At 42.8% G+C, this 22,277-nt stretch overlaps 1 protein-coding gene across 4 annotated transcripts in view; it reads left to right on the forward strand.

Annotated features, from left to right (window-relative positions):
• Nucleotides 1–22,277, forward strand: part of NUGGC (nuclear GTPase, germinal center associated) — a 60,086-nt gene that overhangs the window by 18,624 nt on the left and 19,185 nt on the right. For 2 of the 4 annotated variants that reach the window (XM_027599404.2, XM_027599405.2), the window contains 9 exons: nucleotides 799–903; nucleotides 1,510–1,618; nucleotides 2,434–2,656; nucleotides 3,172–3,402; nucleotides 7,071–7,280; nucleotides 12,508–12,683; nucleotides 14,029–14,047; nucleotides 14,330–14,419; nucleotides 21,655–21,760. In XM_027599404.2, the coding sequence (XP_027455205.1) occupies nucleotides 799–903; nucleotides 1,510–1,618; nucleotides 2,434–2,656; nucleotides 3,172–3,402; nucleotides 7,071–7,280; nucleotides 12,508–12,683; nucleotides 14,029–14,047; nucleotides 14,330–14,419; nucleotides 21,655–21,760 (1,269 nt within the window). The remainder of the gene's footprint in view (nucleotides 1–798; nucleotides 904–1,509; nucleotides 1,619–2,433; nucleotides 2,657–3,171; nucleotides 3,403–7,070; nucleotides 7,281–12,507; nucleotides 12,684–14,028; nucleotides 14,048–14,329; nucleotides 14,420–21,654; nucleotides 21,761–22,277) is intronic. The other 2 variants (XM_027599406.2, XM_027599407.2) reach the window with 1 other exon arrangement.

The following is a 22,277-nucleotide window of genomic DNA, read 5'->3' on the forward strand; positions in this document are numbered from 1 at the left end:
CACCTATGGCCCTTTTCTAACCAGGTGGAGACCACCAGGGGGTAGTTTCTAAAACTCATCCAAAACATAGTGTTTTGTTTGTGCCCTTTCCCAAGGATTATGGACCCTACCAGCCCTTCACTGCATAACCAAGGGAAACCATTAAAGTGAATAAATTTCTGGAGAACTACAAAGACTTACTTCTTAGAGATTTCTCTTCCTTTTTATGTAAGGAAGCAGCTGCTAATGACTTTCAGTGAAGAAGGGGGAAAATTCTTCCAACTTTAACCTCTGAAGGGCATCCACTGGTAGAACACCCTCCCACACTGTTACATTGAGTATAATTTTTGTCGGCCCTCTCATCTTACAGATGGTCAAGGAGAAATTATTTGCCCAGGTTATGTGGCCCATTCTTTCCTCTGCATTCGGCTCCTGATCAATTTCTTTCTCGGTTTGAAAAGACCTCCCAGAGGCCTTTCTTCACCCCACACTTAGTCCTATCTTGGGCCTCTTTGTACACAGTTGGCGTTTAGTGAAGAATATCCAGCCATTTTGGCTTTTCGGGATTTCCAAACTTTTCATTTCATTTCTGGGGAGATACGTTAGATGGCATTTTGGAGCTAGATGCAAAGTGCTATGACTGGGAATTAGCAACCAGACTGGAATGGCCCAACTGTGCCTGCTTCTGATATGAGTTTACAGGCATACAGAGCTGGCAGGAGCCTTCTTAGATTCTTTGGGTTTGTGTACTGATAGAGATCAGGCAAGTATACTCTGCCCCAAAACCTCTAATTTTATATAACCTCTGTTTATGTCTAGTTGACGATGATGTATTTAAAGAACCAATGAAAAAAAGAAGACGTTCAGATAGAGACCAGAGGTTCCGAGCATTTCCCTCCGTGGAACAAAGTGCTCTTAAGGAATGTGAGTGTTATGACTGCTATGTGGCTTCTTCCAATGTGGCTCTGTTCTTTTCCAAATGTGTGAAAATGCTCAAAGGAGGAGAAGGTTAAATTGGAAAGAAGGATGAAATATTTTCAAATGATCCTGATCCAGAAAAGGAGGCCTCAGAGTCTACAGAGATCTATAATTTGACAATTCATCTGTAGGAGTCTCTGGATAGGAGGGTTGTTATCAAAATAACCTCTTCCTGATTAGAACAAAGACTGTGAAAATTTGGTTTGGTGCCTTGGTGAGTATTTCTACGATGCCCCGGCAATTTTTCTTTTTATGACCACAGGAGAGAAGACTCTAGAAGGGCTAAAGCCCATGGCAAAACATATGCTGACTTCTGTTACAAGGAGTTTCGGAGCAGGCTAACTCCTTGGGAGGCTCTCAATCAGTAATTGCTATCTCCTATGGGCAATTATTGCTAGTGTCAGATAACTTGCTCTCATATTTAATTGGCTTTTCATTTCATTTCTTTTCTTTTTTCCTTTCTCTGTGATATTGAGCACATTCCTCTTTTGGAGATGTAGTACTTGACCTCTGCCAGGTACGTGCCAGGTAATACATTCCTGTTGATTCCAGATGAAAAATTGGAGTCACGGACCAGAAGGGTTTTGAGCAACACATATCAGAAACTTATTCAGTCTGTCTTCCTGGATGACAGCATTCCTAATGGAGTCAAGTATCTCATGTGAGTCTGATATCAGCTACCCATCAAATCTTCCATCCATTCTTTCCTTAGGGGATTGTAGATGCTTTTCTCCAACAGTGAAAGGGAATTTTAAGTTAGAAACTAAGCAAAGAAGGGTGAACATTTATGTAGCTATGGGCATTTATTTATTTATTTATTTATTTATGCCATTCATTGGGTTGCCACTCTTGCTAGGTAAACCTGCTAAATATTTTACATATATAAAAGTTCATTTAATTGTCCCAATACCCCTATAAAGGAAGAACTATTATTATCATCCCAATTTTACTGGAACTGTGGCTTAGAGAGGCCAAGACTTTGACCACAGTCACACTGTTGGTAAACTAAAGGGCCAGAATCCAACCCAGGCTGTGTGAAACTCTAGCCTGTGGCCTCAACCACTGGACTGAGCTGACTTGAAGGACTTGATTGGTACCAGGGCTGAATCTCCTGCTCAGAAAGTCTCTGGGTTGCTCCCAGTAATACTTTACCTCTGCTTAAAATTTATTTCTAGGATCAAGACTATGTAATTTCCAAAGAACAACAAACCAGGATGCTTCACATCTGGATAGGCATTACAGAGTTTGTATAGAATTATCATTACCAAGTATTTTTGCATAATCTCCTTTGAGCCTAATGACGACTCTATGTAGGAAGCAGGGACTAATATTCCCTTCTGATCAAGAAAGTAGCAGAGATTCAAAAAGATGTATGACTTGCCTAGGATTGGAACTTACTTCCTTCGTGTTCTGTTTTTATATCCTTCCCACTGTGCTTTGATGACCATTACAATGTGCATTAAAAAATCAATCTAGAAACAGGCTTCTTGCCTTGATTGAAAAACCGTCATTGGACCCGATCTACATTGGATTATTTGGAAGCACGGGGGCTGGGAAGAGCTCCCTGATCAATGCCATCATCCAGCAAGCAATGTTTCTACCAGTATCTGGAGAAAGTATATGTACCTCATGTATTGTACAAGTGAGCTCAGGCTGCTGTGAGCAGTATGAGGCCAAAATCCACCTTCTCTCTGACCAAGTAAGTGTCTCCTTCCTCTCTCCCCTCCCTCCCTCCCTCCCTCCCTTCCTTCCCTCCTTCCTCTTTCCCATCCCTGTTTTCCTCCCTCTCTCCCTCCTTTCTTTCCTCCTTCCCTCTCTTCTTTTCTTCCTTTTCTTTCTTTCCTTTGCCCTCTCTCTTAGAGATTAACATTATATTCCTTGTAAATATAGTTTATGCCATTGTTGAATGAAAAAAAAAAAAAAAAACAAGTACAGAATGAGAAAGCTCCGTAGAGAGAGATGGGGGTTCTAGCCTGCATCCTGTCACTGTTGTTATGGGACTTTGGGCAAGCCATTTCCCTCCTTGGGTCCCTGTTTCCTTAAGGACAAAACAAGAGGTTTGGATTAGATGATCCCTTGCAGGATTAGATGATTTTAGAGTTCTTGGATATGTGCAGCCCCTCCCCGCCTCCACAGGAACAATCGACTACTTCCCTTTTTCATTGTTTTCCATATCCTTGTCATGAGGGGCTTGTCCCTACTCTCCCTTGGCAGGAGTGGAAGGAAGAGCTGAAGAACTTGACTAAACTCCTGCACAGGACAGAGGAACTAGACAGAGAAGAGGCAGACGCATGGGACAGGGATGATGCCGTGGAGGAAGCCATCTGGAAGCTACAAATGTTTTATGGAAATGGAGCAGAAAGAAAGAACTATGAAGAGTTACTAAGGGCAAAGCCTAAAGGAAAGATTCCCACCTCCAGAATCATCACCCTCAAGGCAGAAGAGGTAGCTTTGAGATTTCTTTCTTTATTTTATCATGAGTCACAAGTATAAGAATTGAATCCATTTAGGAGATTTGCTCATGGCACAGTGTTTTTATTGGAAATGAGTTGATACCCAAATCAGAAGTATCCCTGCCCAAGTTCTTTTTCATTATTTATGGCTGTCAAATGAGAAATGTTAGTATCTGACTGGGGGGTCTTTTGTGCACAGGGAAGACTATTTAATAGTTACTTGAGGATTAATTAAGGATGCTTTGGGCTACAAATGTTTAAAAACGAAACCACCCAATTTATAATAGCTTAAATGAACAGGGATTTATTCATTTTCTCACATAAGAAGTCTGGAAGCAGTTGGGTTTGTGGGTTGGTTCAGTGGCTCATCAATGTCCGGATCAACACCTCCCGGGTTTCCTTGGCCTTCCCTCAAACTTGTTGCCTCATACTCATAAGTTGGCTACTGAAGTGCTGGACTTCACAGTTGGCTTCATGGAAGAAAGAAATGGATAAAAGTTGGCACCAACCATATCTCCCCTTTCCTGGGAAAGTAAAAGCTTTCTCAGAAACACCCCCAACAAACTTCTGGGTAGATTTTCTTGTTCAGAACTGGTCTCTGGTTCAATCACATGGCCTTTCCTAGCTGAAAGGGAGTCTAAAGCAAGAAGCAAATGTCTTATGATTGGCTGGGACCAATCTCAATCCACTGCCCAAACCAACCAACCAACAAACAAACAAACACTATTCTGCTGGCACGGACAAAGGACAGGCTGGATATTGGATATGCAGCAAGTAGAACAACACTCTCCTCACTTCTATAATCAATATTCATTTTATTATTTCATTTTAAATTAAAGTAAAACACTTGTGGAACTAATATGTAATTTATTACAATTATACATTTAAAACCTAGTGTTTCTTGTCTCCTAAAATTCATGTTTAAAATATTGTTATTCTATTTATAAGTCTGGATTTTTTTGTATGAAATAAGAACAATTACTTACACTTGTTCTAAATTTTAATGTTCAGTTATCTCCTAAGGTTAACATAGCAAGTCCTCCTTAAGTAGCTAATGCTTACTTATATAATTCATCAAGTTTCCTTAGACTTTTTGTGTTAATATATATTCCGATTTAATATATTCCCTTCAGATTTAATATATTCCGTTCTCCCAAAATTTTTAAATGCTTGACCAGGTACACTTAGAAGTCAAATAAATGAAATCTTTCAAGGCACTTAGCTCTTGTGTATCTAGGAAATCAAACAAATCTAATGTCACTTCCTACATTTTAAATGGGTATTACTGTTCAAAATAATTACACCCCTAATGTCTAAAACATAGACTGAGTATGTCCAAAGAAACACAACGATTACAAAACTGTTTACTTTATCTGCACACATGCAACTTAAACCAAGTGTTACACCAAGGTATCAATATAGTATCCATTTCTTCACTACTCTGTATTTAGAAATATTCCTTCCCAATGTTACAAATTTACCCCTTGAAACTAGGAGTTGAAATACTGGTTGAAACGCAATTACAGAGGCACCTGGGTGGCTCAGTCCGTTAAGCCTCTGCCTTCCCCTCAGGTCATGATCCCAGAGTCCTGGGATGGAACCTGGACTCCCTGCTCAGCAGGGGGTCTGCTTCTCCCTCTGCCCCTACCCTCCCCACCTCCTGCTTGTGCTCTCTCTCTCTCAAAAATAAATAAATAAAATCTTAAAAAAAAAAAAAGAAACACAATTACATCTCAGTGAATGAGGACACAGATTCAAAGTTTGAGTCCAGGATTCTAGACTGGAATGAGGAAGTTGAGTTTGCCTCCCAGAATGGTTTGTCCTGAGCCAGTTTATTGGGTTGAGCCTTCTTCTTATTCAAAGGGACTTTTCAAAGCCATGCTTTTTCTTTTACATTGCCCTTAGTGTATCTGCTTTATTTATTTTTTTAAAGATTTATTTACTTATTTCAGAGAGAGAGAGAGCGAGCATGAGTGGGAGGGGCAGAAGGAGAGAGAGAATCCTAAGCAGACTCTGCACTGAGCAGGGAGCATGACAGGGGGCTCATCCTCATGACCATGATGTCACGACCTGAGCTGAAACCAAGAGTTAGACACCCAACCAACCGAGCCACCCAGGTGCCCCAGTATCTGCTTTATTTTTAAATTAAAAGTCTTAAAGAACTTTTATCATCTTTTCTTTCACAATTTCTTGTTATTTGATTAGAATTGATGAATTCCGTAACTCCCTACCCAGATTGCAACAAATCCCCTGATTTAATCTCAACTCTCTTAAGAATTTCTGTTCTTATCTTTCTCTCAGGATCATTCTATAGATATTTATTTATTTATAAAGATTTTATTTATTTATTAGAGAGTGCGTGTGAGAGAGAAACAGCATGAGAAGGGAGAGGGTCAGAGGGAGAAGCAGGCTCCCCGCTGAGCTGGGAGCTCGATGTGGGACTCTATCCGAGGACTCTGGGATCATGACCTGAACCGAAGGCAGTCGCTTAACCAACTGAGCCACCCAGGCGCCCCTCTATAGATATTTATTAACAATGACCACCAAAGGGGCGCCTGGGTGGCTCAGTTGCTTAAGTGTCCAAATCTTGATTTAGTCTCAGGTCATGATCTCAGGGTCATGGGATCCAGCCCCGTGCTCAGTAGGGAGTCTGCTGGAAATTCTCTCTCTTTCCCTCTCCCTCTGCCCTTCTCCCCTGCCCGCCCCTCATTCAGTGCTCTCTCTCTCTCTCTCAAATAAATAAATAAATCTTTAAAAAAAATGACCACCATATATCCCAAATCTTCTTTGAAATAGTATCCCAGTAGAGATTTGCTGTCACACATGGTTGCTGGCATGAATGTATCATTGCCCGAAGATGTGTTTAGCTAGGAACAATGGGCTGAGAACAGTTCCCCATTCCCCCCATCATTAGAACATTCTAGAAATGCCTACGCATCCAGATATTTTTTGTACTTGGACGAGAAGTTTTAAAAACCTTTTTAAAGATCAATTTCAGACCAATTTTCAATTTGGAAAATATGGTCACTATATCACCATCAATTTTCTAGTCAGGGCTTTCTGGTAATCCTGATGTTTGCATTAGCCATGGGGGAAGAATGCCCTCTCTCCAAAATGTAGATAATTGCATATTAATAACATTAATTTTAGAATTGAAATGGAGGGCACCTGAGTGGCTCAGATGGTCAAGCATCTGCCTTCACCTCGGGTCATGATCCCAGGGTCCTGGGATAGAGCCCGACTCAGCAGGGAGCCTGCTTCTCCCTCTGCCTCTCCACCTGCTCGTGCACTCTCTCTCTCTCTATCTCTGTGTCTTGAATGAATAAATTAAAAAATCTAAAAAGAGAAAGAATTGAAATGGAATTTCAAGGATGAAATCGTTATCCAGTGAAGCTATAACTCTGCTGAAGCCCCATTCTAACTGGCTCTGGGTTTTTCATCTATACATTAAGGAGCTTGCACTTTCTGATCTCCAGGGTCCCTTCTGGCTCTCAGAGCGTAGACCCTTGCAGATGGGATCACAGGCCTCCCGGTATCCATTGCCCAGTGCTGTTTCTTACCATTACTGAGTGTACCTTTGCTGAACCTGAATCACAGCTGATCCAGGACCGAGGAACTGGGAGAACGTCTGGTGTGTGTGACTTTGTCCTTCTTCCTCAGGCAGGAGAGCTGTCTGTCAAGCTGGACCCCTACATCCGGACTCAGAGGAGAGACCTGGATGGAGAGTCAGCCGAGACACAAATCTGGCCCTTGATCAAACACGTGGAAGTGACTCTTCCCAAATCAGAGCTGATTCCAGAAGGCGTTGTACTGGTGGACATTCCAGGCACAGGTGACTTCAACAGCAAGAGGGATGAGATGTGGAAAAAGGTGATTCTCTTTGGTGTGACTTCGTTCCCTCCTCCCTCAACTCCTCCACCCTTTCTAAAGCAACAAAGAATGCTCTGCTTTCAGCTGCAGGAATTGTATGAGCTCAGGAGGTTTAAATTCTTCTATTTTGTAGGTTCTAAGCCTCAGGGCAATGGCAGGAGAGGGGTGGCCAGAGAAACTGGGGAGAGAGGAATCATGAGGTAGGCCAGAAAGCTAGAACAAGAGCATGCGGTACAGGGGAAAAGTCAGCAACAGAGTAGACCGGTCTAGGAGTAAGCAGAGGAAATGCAGACAGAGAGGGAGAAGGGGAGACTAAGGGGTGGGTACAAAGTGCAGAAGCTGAGAGCCGAGCACCAAGGAACCAGGAGAGGACTAAGGTATTTAGTTGTAAGGCACAGAGACCTGCTAAGCAGATTGCTAAAGCAATCCCAAGCTAAGAGGGGTTAATCAATAGAGTATCCAAGGATCTCCTGAGACAGCCAGACCTCAGGGCCACCTATCAGGACAGAAGCTGCCATTTTCTCTCTCATCCTCTGCCTGGTTCTTGTGACTGTTTCTCTGTGCATTGCTCTGCAGAGACCTGCTTTTCACTTAGCTTTCTCTATGTAGTCCTTAGGTTCCATGTTGTGGAGAATGACCACCCTACCCCTGTCTCTAATGACGTTGTAGTTCATACACCTATGACTGTCTGACTTTAGTCTCTATGTGCTTTAGTTCAAATTCCTAAGAAGGAAAATGGGACCAATTACTGCACAGCTAATGATTACCCTCTCTGGATTAAGTATCCTTACTGCAATCAGCTGTGGCTGAGGGTGGTGGTTGAAAGTCTACTTTCAGCCAAAATCTTGGGTAGGGTTTCAATTCCCAGCAAATGAAGTTGGAGCTGACCAGGCACCTCCAGATATGTCTACAGCCCACGAGTTAAGCATTGGGGTAGTTAGATCTGTACCTAATGATTAGAGGTTGAAATATTTTTAAGAGTTTATCTCTTTGTTCATTTGTTTTTCATTCATCAAACACAATATGTAAGACAATGTACTTAGCACTGAGGATGCAAAGATTATACCTAATAATAATAATAGCAGACATTTACCAAGCATTTACTTCGTGCTAGGTACTGATCTTAGTGAAGTCGGTTGCCCATTATCACCCTGGGGATTTTAACCCAGGCAGGATGCTCGAGAGCTTCTCTGCTCTTAAACCCTACTATAATCCTACATGGTAAAACAAAGCTAAATTAAAAGAGCATGATCTTTAATGTTAAGAAGCATGTATGTGTGTGCCTGTATGTGTGTGTAATGTTTGTAAATGAACAGCAAAAGTAGAATCTTGCCTTTGGAAGGATACACACCCAACAATTAACAAGAGTTTCTGTGTTTACTACCGCTCTTTACTATGCACACCTGTGTGCTGTTTGTATATTTTTGCATGAACATGTGTTACCTATATAACTAAAAAGCTGAAAGGAAAATAAACCACTATTGAATGAGAAGCAGAGCCTTACTTCAAGGGGCTTAGAGTCTAACAGGAGAGAAGACACCTACAGATGACTAAATCCCTGGCAGAACATGATGCATGAGAAGTCCAAGGTGCTATGAACACTCAAAAATAGAAATTACCTTCAACAAGAGACCTCATTCCTTCAGCAAACACCCACTGAGCCTCTCCTCAATTTTGCATTAGGTTTTGGATGGACAGAGACAAAGTCCTTGCCCTTGGCAGTCTTGTAGTCTGGAAGGGAATCTAATTAGTCATATTAATGAACAAACCACTTTACTTAATTATGCGGGCATAAAGTGATGAATTCTTTTTGCATGTGAGGGAAGCTTCAGAGAGGGCCCTTGAGCTCAGCAGTCACCAGAGAAGATTGTTGAGAATGGGACCCCTGAGCACTGTTCTGGGGCCAGTGAGCAGCAAAGACCCAGAGGAACGAAGGAGCCAAGTGTTGGGGGAAGGATGAGTCTTGCAGTGTGGGTGGAGGGAAGAGGCGTGGGGTGTAGAGGAGAGGGGCACAAAAGGCGAGCCTGGAAAACTCGGGGGTTGGGCTTGAATACTGCTCTTCCTGGGGAAGCTCAAAGGATAAAAGGGACTGGGGTATGTGATAGAGAGAGAAAGTGTGTCTTTAGGCAGAGGAGCTCAGGAGCACAGGGTGGCAACACGGGGACGAGGCACGAGACTGCCGCTGGAAGGGGCCCGGGAGGGAGGGCTGGGATCACTGCATTGTGATCAGCCCAGCGCTGTAGAAGGCTCCACTGGAGAGCCACTGATTCTCCGCTAGATGCAAACTTGAAATTCTGCAGATTCTGACTACGGGCCAGGGGAGCTTTAAGACCGGTTTGCAGTCAAGTTTGGGATGATGGATCAGGATGACAGCTTACAGATCATCAGCCCATGCCCCGATTTTACAGACGAAGAAAGAAGGGCTCAGAGAGAGGAAGTCATTTGCCCAAGACCACCCAGCTACTGAATGGCAGAATTTGAAACAGAGGGCGGGTTCCTACCTTCCCGACTGAGGCTCTCTCTCTCCCCACAGCACCTCCTCTAACAGTTCTCTAAGATAAAGGCAGTCCCAATGTCCTTCCCCTTGGTGGTCTGCTCAGGCCCTGACATGAGGGCCAGGGTCTCAACTCTTGGAGTGCAATCGCCAGCCTTGGCTAGTACAGGCTAGGCCCGGAGAGCAACAGCCTAGGGAGGCAGCCAGCCTCTCTCCCTGGATGGAGCCATGGTCACTGCCAGTTATGATAAGCTGGGCAGCCTAGCAAAGACCACTCAGAACAGAGGAGCCAGCAGATCTGGCTTAGAGCACCCTCTCTGAGGAGGTCGGGCTACAGGGAAGGGATGGTTCCCAGCCTCCTCTGCTTGGCCTCAGCTCCCCTGCATTCCTGCGGTTTTGTGAGATTCCCTCACAAGGAGTGACTAAAGACTCCCCACTTTTTAGGGAGAGCAGAGCACAATGCCCTCCTCCCCCATCTCTCTAGCTGCCAGCCGTGCCTTCCCTAAGCTAAGACCATTATGAACTCATGTGTCTCTCTGTCTGCCACCTTGAAGTCATGACACTTTAGGCATGCCACCTGAACTCTCTGAGGCCCCATTCTCAGCATGGGAGGGAGTTGGTGGGGGGGGGGATGCCATCCACCCACTCCTAAATTCAGTTGCTCTAGGTAAGCTTTTTTGTATCTTCTGCGACTCTAACTTGACCAAATCCTGGCAGTCAGAGCCTTGTGTAGGGCCTGAAATTTGCAGTCCTCTTCTCATGTCAATAAACATTTAGGAAGCACCTGCATTTTCCCAGGACCATGGGAATACAAAGGTGAAAGAGGCTCTGCCCTTGGGGGGGGGCTTGCTGCCTGGTATATCCTGCCATCTTCCACAACCTGATTGAATAGCGAGAAGCTTACCTCAATAGATTATAACTTGGGAAGTGGGGGGGACCAGTTGTTTTTATTTTCCTGCCTAAATGCGAGTCCATCCACATAAGGAGGAGGCTCAGGCCCATAGTTGTACGGCCTTAAACCGATCTTTTGCCTCTCAGGGGCCTATTATCTTCTCTGTGAAATGGTGAAGTTTGTCTAACTCTAAAGATTGATGGCTTTAAAATAACGATGCATAAAGCCAAGAGATCCATGGACAGAGGGTTGAGGATACTGAGCAGGTGGGGGCTCCAAACCCTCCACCTCCAGTTCAACTAAAGCAGTTCAGTTTTTAAAAATCAATTGGAAATCTTCCTAATATTTCATTTGAAAAGGCTCCACTGCAAAAACAAACTTGAAACTCAAGATTTCTCAGCCTCAGCACTGTTGACATTTTGGGCCAGGTAATTACTTGTTATGGGGCTGCTGACCTGGGCACTGAAGGATGTTTAGCAGCATCGTTGTCCTCCACCCACTACCCACTACCCACTAGCTTACCCCAAGTCGTAACAATTAAACATGTCTCCAGGGGCACCTGGGAGGCTCAGTCAGTTAAGCATCTGCGTTCCACTCATGTCATGATCGCAGGGTCCTGGAATCGAGCCTGGAATCCCTGCTGAGCCGGCAGCCTGCTTCTCACTTTCCCTCTGCCCCTCCCTTGCTCATGCTCTCTCTCCTTCTCTTTCCTCTGTGTGCTCTCTCTCTCTTAAATAAATAAATAAAATCTTTAAAAAATATATTAAAATGTCTCCAGAGGCTGCCAGATGTCCTCTGGGGTACAGAATTGCCTCAAATTAAGAACCATTGGCATAAAGCAAAATAATGGTTTAATTAGCAAGTCACAAACTTGTTACACCCCTATGAGCAAAGTGCTGTCCTGAGGAACCTCAAAAAAACCTCAATCCCTGAGCTGGACCAGCTTTTCATTTATATGGAGAGGCTAAACAAGTGAAACAGTGCAGTAAGAGAAATATCACAAGGCCGCCCACGACTACTTGTCACATAAAAGTTGCATATCTAATAGAGCAATCTTTATGATTTTAATCAATTGTAATTTCATGTCCATTGCCCTTTGCAACTTGAATCCTAAGGTCCTGGCTCCTTGCCCCCACATGGTGGCAGTGTGCTGAATATGCAGGGGCAGTCAAACACGGAAATGATGCCCTCTGCTGATAACTTTGTGGTCTGGATGCATGACCAGAACTAGTTCTGCAAACAAAATAATTTTCCCTAGAAGGCAACTGAGGTAAAGCAAGCCAGTGATGGATCTGGGGCTGGAGGTCTGATTTCTTGAATTCTATCAATCACTAATGCCACAAATATCTATGAAGCCTCTAAGAGGGGCCAAGCACTGTGCCTAAGGTGATATGAATTTTCCCCTGAAAAGTGCAGCCTCTTCCCTTCAAGTACCTCACAATCTAGGGGTGGGCTGGGGTGGGGTGGTACAGAGAGCCGATCCTATACAATAACTCTGAGAGGTACCATGGTAGGTAAGTCCAGGTGCTGCAGGACGCAGAGGAGGGGTGTCCAATCCATCCTCACGTGGTCATTAGTCTCAAAGGGCAAACGGAGGTCAAGCAGAGGTTGTGGCAAGTGCAAAGGTCCTGAGGGATAAAAGAGCAAGTTACATGTGAGAAACTTCAAGAAGCTCAGCCTTGAGCTGGTACATGGAGAGTGCGGTGGGGAGAGTTGAGAGATAGGACTGGAAGAGAGATGGAGCAGAGCACAGAGGACATGAATGATACATTAAGGGGTCGTGTCCTCTACAACTGAGATGCCACTTATGTTCCTAAACCTACTGTGGTTATGTTCCACAGACCATTGATAAATGCTCAGTGATCTGGGTGATCAGTGACATCGAAAGAGTTTCTGGAGGGAGAGCCCATGAAGACCTTCTGAATGAGAGCATCAAAGCCTGCCAAAGGGGCTTCTGCAGGGACGTTGCCCTAGTGGTCACTAAGACCGACAAACTCCACCTGCCGGAATATCTAAGGTACCAGGCTGGGCTCGAGGACCTGTGGGCTTTCCTCCGTGGGTCCTGACTTCCGCAACAACAGAGCTTTGACCCTTGGACATTCCAGACCCATGTTGGGGATGAAAGGGAAGTCTGGGTGACTTCCTAGGACATTAGGACCCTTGGGTAGATTGTCTTGGGAATCTGAACATTGTGGCCCCTCTAACAGAGTAGCTGCTCAATACCCAGTAGGCTGACCCTATACAGGGTGCCACTCGTATGTCTGAGATGCAAAGAGCACCTCCTGGAGGTGTGCCCGTCCCTGCAGATACGGGATGTGTAGATGCCTCGCCAGCTGGTAGACACTTTCTATAATACTGTCTGGTGCTGCACAGCTTTGAAGTGTCAGATTCTGTTTCAGATTTTAAAGGCATTTGGAGCAAGGTTCTTGATGTTTCAGAACTTTGGCCAAAAGTAACAGCATTCTTACAGAGTCAAATTCTGACAAAATTTTAGTGGAAGGTAAGCATTTTAGAGTTTAATAGATGTTAAGATACGCTGGTTTCCGCAGGGATCTGTGTACTGCCATAACCAAGGAAGCTATAACTTACCCTCTCTGTGGACACACTTCGCAAGCGCCGGCTGGTCTGTCCTGGGGGCACGGGGCACGTAGTCACCAGATACAAGGCCGTTAATGCTTCTCTAATAAGAGCATCCTTACTGGTCACCTGTCATCTCTGCCCTTCCCCCACACCCACTGAAACCTGAATCCGTGTCTCCAGGAATTCAGTAAGCAGAGACACCTTCCCGGGTAAAGAAATAGGCCAAGGATTTTCCCCCAACTTCTTGCTTTCATGGGCTAGGTTGGAACTAAAGCTTCATTTTTTTTTTTTTCACCTGCAGGCTCCCGTCACCCTGCCCCCTGCCCCAGAATAGTATCTCTAGCTCCCTCTTCCAGGGTCAGCTCTGCAACTGAACGTGATTCAGCTGGGTTTATGAAACCTTTATTGAACACTGCAGTAGGGGCTGCAGATTCAAAGGGGCATAGAGCCTAGTCACTGAGACCACTGTCTTATAAGAAGGTTAAAAGTTATAAAAGAGGAACAAGCAAAGTGGCTATGGGGACCCGGAGAGAGGGGGCTGCATTTTGATTGGGCCGGGGGGGGGGCGGGGTCACAGAAAATTCCACCACCAACAAAGCACTGAGAAATAAAGACACTTGTTTCAAGTGGACACTGCAGGTGGACCAGAAGAGAGGACATTTGGACCAAAGAAAGCTTATGTAAAGGTGTTAAGGCACAACTGTATATGCTGCTTTTAGGGAAAGTTGAGACTGCTGTGACACATAAAATGAGTTAAGTAATTGTTACGATTTTCATTTCAGGGAAAGAAAAGTGGGAAATGTAAGTACGGACTAGTTACTTTTATTTTTTAAGTTCTAATGGTAGATAATTTATATACAAAAATTGCACACATTTCATGTAACAACTTAATGAGTTTGGACATATGCATGAACTAGTTATTTTTAATAATACTTTTCATGATTAATATTATAAAATTCAAATACGTACACATTTGTCTGGCCCAAATGAAGATACGCCAAAAACAATTGTGCAGCATATCACCATATCACTCTTGATAACCCTGGACCCTTTGCCATGCTTTCATTTCTTTCTCCAATCTAGCGAGCTATTTCAAGTCAGAGGGAGGCTGTTTTAGAAAGAAATGAAATGATAAAACTACAACGGAATAGAATTCTCAAGGAAAAACTCAAGGTGAGTTAACAGATTTCCCTATGTATTTTTCGGCTTTTCAACCACTCAGATTTTCAGAAACAAACGTCTATTGGATCCTGTGTAGTAGCCACATCAAAAGCTTTGGAGCAGACAGTTTGGAGTTAACTTAGTCCTACCGGTTAATAACTTTGTGACTTTAGGCAAATTACTGTTCCTCTCTGAGCCTCCGCTTTCTCATCTGTAAAATGAGGAAATGATAACATCTACCTCCTGTGGTTGCTGGAAGGATGGGATGAGTGTATGGTCCACTGAGAAATATGTGCTGGTAAAATCAGAGATCACCACACTGTTTGAGGGTGATTTGCCGGAGGAACGCATAGGGTGCTGTGGGGACACACGATCTTCCTCAGATCATGCTGGCAGGTGGGGGGGGGGGGGAGAGTGTTGCAGAGAGGTGCAGGGAAAACTCCTCATGCTCCTGGGCAGAATTTTAAAGAACCAGTAGTCTTTAGTAAGGTGAGGAAGTGGGAGAAAGGGCCTTCTGCAGGAGCGTTGGGAGATGAGGCCTGAGCTATTTTTTATTTTTTAGAGAGAGAGATTGAGAGCCTGCGCAGGGAGGTGCGGGGGGGTGGGGTGGTGGGAGGGCGGGAAGGGCAGAGGGAGAGAGAGAGAAAATCTTAAGCAGTTTCCACGCCCAGTGCAGAGCCAGACACAGGGCTCGATCTCACGACTCTGAGATCGTGACCTGAGCCGAAATCGGGAGTCAGACCCTTAACTGACTGAGCCACCCAGACACCCGCCCCCCCACCCCGAGCTGTTTTTCAAGCTTGAGAAATTGTTCTGTGGGAATCTTGGCATTTTCTTAAATTATTTTTGTTATTCTGCCACTAAAATAGTTATAGACATAAAACTCCTTACTATGATTGTCTTATACAAGGATAAAACTGAAACCAGTTTTAAGATAAGCTGTAAACAAAGCATAGAAGTGTTATGTCAGGGTTAGTATAATGTGATAGATGTTTTGGTTTTGCTGAAACTAAATCTTTGGTGCTGGGTAATAGTAAAAACATATGGCCTGATGTCCAGTTCTATATTTAATTGCATTCTGTCGTTTGAATTCAATTACACTGATGCAGAAAACGTCTGATGTACAAAGTGGAATTGAAAATTTCAAAGCTTTTGTCTCTAATTCAGAATAATCAGACCTCATACTTAAGCCAAAGGCTTTGACCAACCAATTCTTAAATGCTGGTTTTAATGAGGCAATAACTGAGCAAAGCTGTTCTTATTCTTTTCAGTTGTTCTTGTTGGCATTCAAGAAATATGCATTTAATGAGTACCTCATCATATTGTTTCTGGAAACAAAAACAAAATATTCAATATACAATTCACAACTATATCGCTAATAAATATGGCGCTTTGGTGCGTCTGGACAACAGTGAGTCAGCTTGCAGGGGGACTGTTGTTCTATTATCATATAAGTCTTTTTTAGGTCTGCACACCTATACCTCTGAGGGCCAGGTGATACCTTAATTCTCCAACAACTTTACTTCAATCTTAATCAACCCTTGTACTGCATGGAGCAAATTTAATCTTAATCATAGAAAATATGAGGCAGGGATGCCTGGGTGGCTTAGTTGGTTAATTAACTGCCTTTGGCTCAGGTCATGATCCCAAGGTCCTGGGATCAAGTCCCACATCGGGCTCCCTGCTCCGCAGGGAGTCTGCTTCTCTCTCTCCCTGCTGCTCCATCTGCTTGTGTGTGCTCTCTCTCTCTCTTTCTCTCTGACAAATAAATAAAGTCTTAAAAAAAAAAAAGAAAATGTGAGGCAGAAGTTGACCATAAAGCAATCATTCATATAGATGTCTATGCTTATTTTTTATTATAAAAATAAAAATTAGGAAAACATATTGTAAGAAAAATGACAGACCCCTGAGACTCCATTTGTAGACCTCAGTCTGGAAATACTATGTATTTTAGAAAGATTGTTTTCTCAGCATTAAGGAGAATGGATGGGGGGAGGGGCGAGTAAAGACTGGATGCAGAGAGACCGTTTGGGAGGCTTCTCCTGTAATCCGGCTTGAAGTGCCGGGAGCTTGAACAGGGCAGTCACCATAGGACTAGAGGAGAGGAGATGCGTTCGAGAGATATTAGTGAGTTCACATCCACAAGACTGGATGACTACTTGTATGTGGCAAGTGAAAGAGAGCTGGGTGTTTACATTCTCATTCTCAGACACGTGCTTGGAGCTGGTTATTACATAGCATTTTACCTTTGCTTTAGGGTACCTTTAACGAAAACCATCCTATCCTCCTGTGTGTCTCTCCTTTCCTTTCATGCTATTAACACACTCACAACACTTCTTTTTTTTAATTGAAGTACAGTCTACACACAATTTTATATTAGTTTCTGGGGTACAACATAGTGATTCGATAATTCTATACATCACAAAACGATCGCCACAAAATAAGTCTGTCATCTGTCATCATGTTATTACAGTATTAGCGACTATAGTCCCTATGCCGTACTTTACATTCCCATGACTTATTTAGTTTGTAACTGGAATTTTGTACCTCTTAATCCCCTTCACCTATTTGGCCCATGCTTCCATCCCCCACCCGTCTGGCAACCACCAGTCTGTTCTCTGTATTTGTGAGTCTGTTTCCATTTTGTTTTGATTGTTCATTTGTTTTGTTTTTTACATTCCTTATAAGTGAAATCATATGGTATTTGTCTTCCTCTGTCCGACTTATTTCACTTAGTGTAATTTCCTGTAGGTCCATCCGTGTTGTTGCAAGTGTGACAAGATTCCATTCTTTTTTATGGCTGAGTATTATTCCACTTATGTGGAATATCCATTCAGCCATCAGTGAGAACATGCCATTCAGAAGGCCATTCAGCCTTACATTTAGGTCTTTAATCCATTTTGAGCTTATTTTTGTATATGGTTTAAGAAAGTAGTCTAGTTTCATTCTTTTTGCATGTAGCTGACCAGCTTTCCCAGCACCATTTATTGAAGAGACTGTGTTTTCCCCATTGTATATTCCTGCCTCTTTTGTTGTAGATTAATTGACCATACAAACATGGGTTTATTTCTGGGCTGTCTATTCCCTTCCATTATCTATGTGTCAGTTTTTGTGCCAGTACCATACAGTTTTGATAACTATAGTTTTGTCATATGGTTTGAAATCTAGATGCATGATACCTCCAGCTTTGTTTCTCTTTCTCAACATTGCTTTGGCTATTTGGGGTCTTTTGTGGTTCCATATAAATTTTAGTGTTATTTGTTTTAGTTCTGTGAAAAATACTGTTTGTATTTTGATAGGAATTGCCTTGAATCTGTAGATTGCTTTGGGCTGTATGGACATTTTAATGATATTAATCCTTCCAATCCATGCTAACACACTTAACAACACTTCTGACATCTGTGTTGGGATTTTTTTTTCCCACCCTAAGCAATTCTCTGTGATACTATGATTTTTTTTTTTTTTTTTTAGTTAACATATAGTGTACTGTTAGTTTCAGGGGTAGAATTTAGAGATTCATCAGTTGCATATGACACCCAGTGCTCATTAACATCCCATGCCCTCCTTAATACCCATCACCAGTTACCCCATCCCCTCACCCACCTCCCCTCCAGCAACCCTCAGTTTGGTTCCTATAGTTAAGAGTCTCTTATAGAGTTTGCCTCCCTCTCTGTTTTTATCTTATTTTATTTTTCCTTCCCTACCTCGATGTTCATGTGTTTTGTTTCTTAGATTCCACATATGAGTGAAATCATATGATATTTGTCTTTCTCTGGCTGACTTATTTCATTTAACATAATAGCCTCTAGTTCCATCCACGTTGTTGCAAAACGCAAGATTTCATCCTTTTTGACAGCTGAGAAATATTCCATTTGTGTGTGTGTGTGTGTGTGTGTGTGTGTGTGTGTGTGTGTGTGTATGTATGCCACATCTTCTTTAGTCATCTGTTGATGGACATCTGGGCTCTTTCCATATTTTGGCTATTGTGGACATTGCTGCTATAAACATTGGGGTGCAGGTGCCCCTTTGAATCACTATTTTTGTATCCTTTGGATAAATACCTAGTAGTACAATTGCTGGGTCATGGGGTAGGGCATCCTACTCAAGCTGAAAATATCTTCCTGGACATAGTATCAGATCCCACAGGTGAAGGGCTCAGTCCCACAAGACTGCCCCCTACTTCAGATGCCAGTTGCAAATAGTAGGTCCCTAGTTTACCCACAACTTCTGTCTGACTTGGCTACAAATTGAAGATCCCCATGACCTCCTCCCCCTTGGATTCAATTATTTGCTAGAACGACTCACAGAATGCAGTGAAATAATCACTTACATTTACCAGTTTTTTTCTAAATATAATAAAGTATAAAAGATACAGATGAACAGCCAGATGAAGAGATATATAGGGAAAGGCCTGGGAGGAACCCAAATGCAAGAACTTCTGTCCCCATGGAGTTGGAGTATGTCACCCTCCCGTTATGTGGATGTGTTCGCCCACCTGGAAACTCTCTAAACCCCATACTGTTGGGGTTTTATGGAGGTTTCCTCACATAGGCATCATCAATTACTCTATTTCTAGCCCCTTTACCCTCTCTGGAGAATGGGGGTGGGATGGAGCGGGGCTGAAAATTCCAAACTTCTAATGACCTGATCTGTGACCAGCCCCCATTCAGGAGCTCACCCAGAGTTGCCTCATTAGAAAAAGAAGACACTCCTATCACTTAGGAAATTCCAAGGGATTTAGGATCTGTGTCAGGTACTAAGACCAAATATTAGAACAAGAGATGCTTCTAGTGCTCTTATCACTTAGGAAATCGCAGTGGTTTTAGGAGCTCTGTGCTGAGAACTGGGGACAAAGACTAATGTTAGAACCAAATATTATCCTAGCATCCCTATTTATAAGGAATTTAGGAGCCCCCTGCATCAGAAACCGGGGGAGAGACCAATACATATAATTTTTTTTTCTTATTACTATTACTTATTTTACTTAGTTTGAGGATTATAATGGACTCGTGGCTTTTCACAGAATTACTGTGTTCTTTTTGATGTTCCAGTTCACCTCTTGGCCAATGGGAGCCTTTAATTTAAGCTGGTTCCGTTTAGCCTTACCCAGACATTTTAAAAAATATTTTTGCTCTTTGGCAACAACAAGATACCCAGGCTCCTTTTATTTTTTTCCTGCCCCAAGATATGGACCTCCTACTCTGAAAGAAACTTGGGTTTCTTTCAGTAAAAAATAATACTAAAAATGAAAGTTGGGGTGCTAGGGGGTCCATATCAAATGATTTCATATAAGCAAAAGAAGTGGGCAGGGTGCTATCACTGCAAAATTATTTTAATGACAAAGCTAGAAAAGATAGATTTTTTTTTTTTGAAGATGGGGTCATGATTTATATTACTGATCTCAAGCTAACTCCAGCTTTATTATCCCCCTTTGATTCTGCTTTTATCTAGTATCCCTTCTATTTTGAGCTGTAGGCTTTCTCATCTCTCATATATAATATCTTCTTACAAACTTTAATATCTATGGTGTTATACACTGTCCTAACCAACCATGTGCGTAAATTGTAACAGTGACTCATCTTTCCATGGGATAATTGGATGAATATCTACTCACCTCTTGGATCCTACTTTCCAGCTGTAACTATTTCTACATCTCTTTTATAATAATACGGAACCTGCATACTGTAGTCACTTCATTGGCACTATAAAAATATTTCTCTACTATAATAACAAACATAAGTGTTAACTAATCGTCAATCATTTTTAGAAGAGGTATACAGAATTTAGAGCAAGATTTTAAATAATGTAAACACCTAGACACAGCGAGGCATACTCCTCTCTTTCAATTGTTCTAAAACCCTACTTAAATTTAATTCCACATCAGTTTTATCTCCCAGTAGAAAATAGTTTCAACTTTCCCTAAACTTTTTTGCTAGAGTCAAAACTCTATCAGAAGGGGGGAAAAGTTAATCTTGGCAGATCCTTTGTATAATTTCAGCCCTGACTGAAATTGTGGGGCTGCTGGAAGCTTACCCAGGCATCTCTATTCCAGCCTTGACTGCATGGGCTTACAGCTTGCCAGACATGTGGTCTCTTGCCTCTCCCTGTGGACTACTCACTCAGCTTTTTTCATCTTTGCATCAGAAAGAGATTGACAACTCTCTACAGTTTCATACTGCCCCCAAACACCCATGCACACACACACAGCCCTTTATGGTTTTTCTCTCTTTCTTTCTTAGATTTATTTATTCATTTGAGAGAGAGAGGGAGAGGCGGGGAGGGGCAGAGGGAGAGGGAGAGAGAAACTTTAGCAGACTCTGTGCTCAGCATAGAGCCCGATGCGGGGCTCGATCTCACGACCTGTGATCACGACCTGAGCTGAAACCAAGAGTTGGACACTTGACTGGCTGAGCCACCCAGGCACCCCTTCTTTTCTTTTAAGTGAGAATAATGAAAGATTATGGAACAATATTTGTGTCTAATCCCAATGTGACTTCTCTGTGATCATGATTTTTCTAATCATAAAAAAGATTTCCTCACATTCTTAAGTCCTTGACATTTAAAACCATGATTTACTTAAACGTTGCTCTGCTTTTAAATGTGTCTGATTACTCACTAAGCACCCAGCTAAGAAACTTGCATTTTCACAGCACCTTTGCCCCGTGTTGTGTGGTGTAGGTAAATATTTAACAACCAGCCCTCTGTTTAAAAAGAAAAGAAAAGAAACAAACCAAAAAAGCCCCGATTTCTAGCATTTGCTGATTCCCAAGGTGTAATACTCCCACCATTGCCAAGTTCAAGCTACCAGGGTGATGTCACTAAAGGCGGAGTTGGGGAGAATTGTGAATCGGCTCTTAGGAACAGGTGCAGCCGGCTCTAGCACGTCGCTGCCTTTGCTGGAGTTGGGCTTTTTTGTGTTTTTTCCATAAAGCATCCTGGTACTTTTCCTCTCTCTGAACATTTCAGTACACTCTGAACTTTTTTCTCTACACATTTCCTTCTAGAATTGCTATTCTTAGCTCCCAATAGAATAGTTTCTATGCAGTGGTTTTCTTACAACGTCCATCCTTGTGAGGTGTGGACAGATGGGAACACCTGATGTACAGGTGTGCTGTGTTCTTTAAGGGGCTCTTGCCGGGTTGAAAGTGAGTGAGCGGAAGCTGGCTGAAGGTTCTTATAAGGCCTGCACATTGTTTCCTTCACCATGTTTGAGTTATTCTGTTCCCTGTGTATCTCTCTCACTTCAGAGAAAACTGCCCGCTGACTCCAAGGTTCTGGAGGCTTCCGATCTAGTGTACACAGTCAGCGCCCAGGAGTACTGGCAGCAGGCTCTCCTCACTGAGGAGGAAACTGGTAATTTATATATATTTTTTTATCTCAATCACTAGAATTCTCAAGATGAAGCTCGGCACATTGAATTAACTCTCTAGAATTTTCTGTGTGTCATTTCCAGCTTGTCGCAGTTTCTATACCTATTAGCAGATGTATCTGTTTTTCTCTCTGCATTGTTGTGGTGCCTGAGACCACAGTTCCTCTTTCATCCAAATTTTACCAAGAGTTGGTAGAGGTCAGAGATTGGGGTGTCATTTCCTAAGTATTTGGCTTGTAATTCTTCACTCACCCAGCTACAAGTATTAGACGTATTTACCCGGCATCTATTGTATGCTTTGTCTCTGAGGAGGAAAAAGCAGAAGCCATGACCCCTTTCTTCACAGACCTTAAAATCTAGATGAGGAGCTAGTACTAAAGGCATGTGTAAAAATCAAGGTACAAATAAGACTTAGTCAAATGGTGCTGTGAGTACGATAGAAGCCCCGAGAACCCAGAGGTCTGCATGACTGGAGCACTCAGTGTGAAGTGGGTGAGCAGG

This window comes from Zalophus californianus, chromosome 2 (assembly GCF_009762305.2).
Source record: "Zalophus californianus isolate mZalCal1 chromosome 2, mZalCal1.pri.v2, whole genome shotgun sequence".
NCBI classification, from domain to species: Eukaryota; Metazoa; Chordata; class Mammalia; order Carnivora; family Otariidae; genus Zalophus; species Zalophus californianus.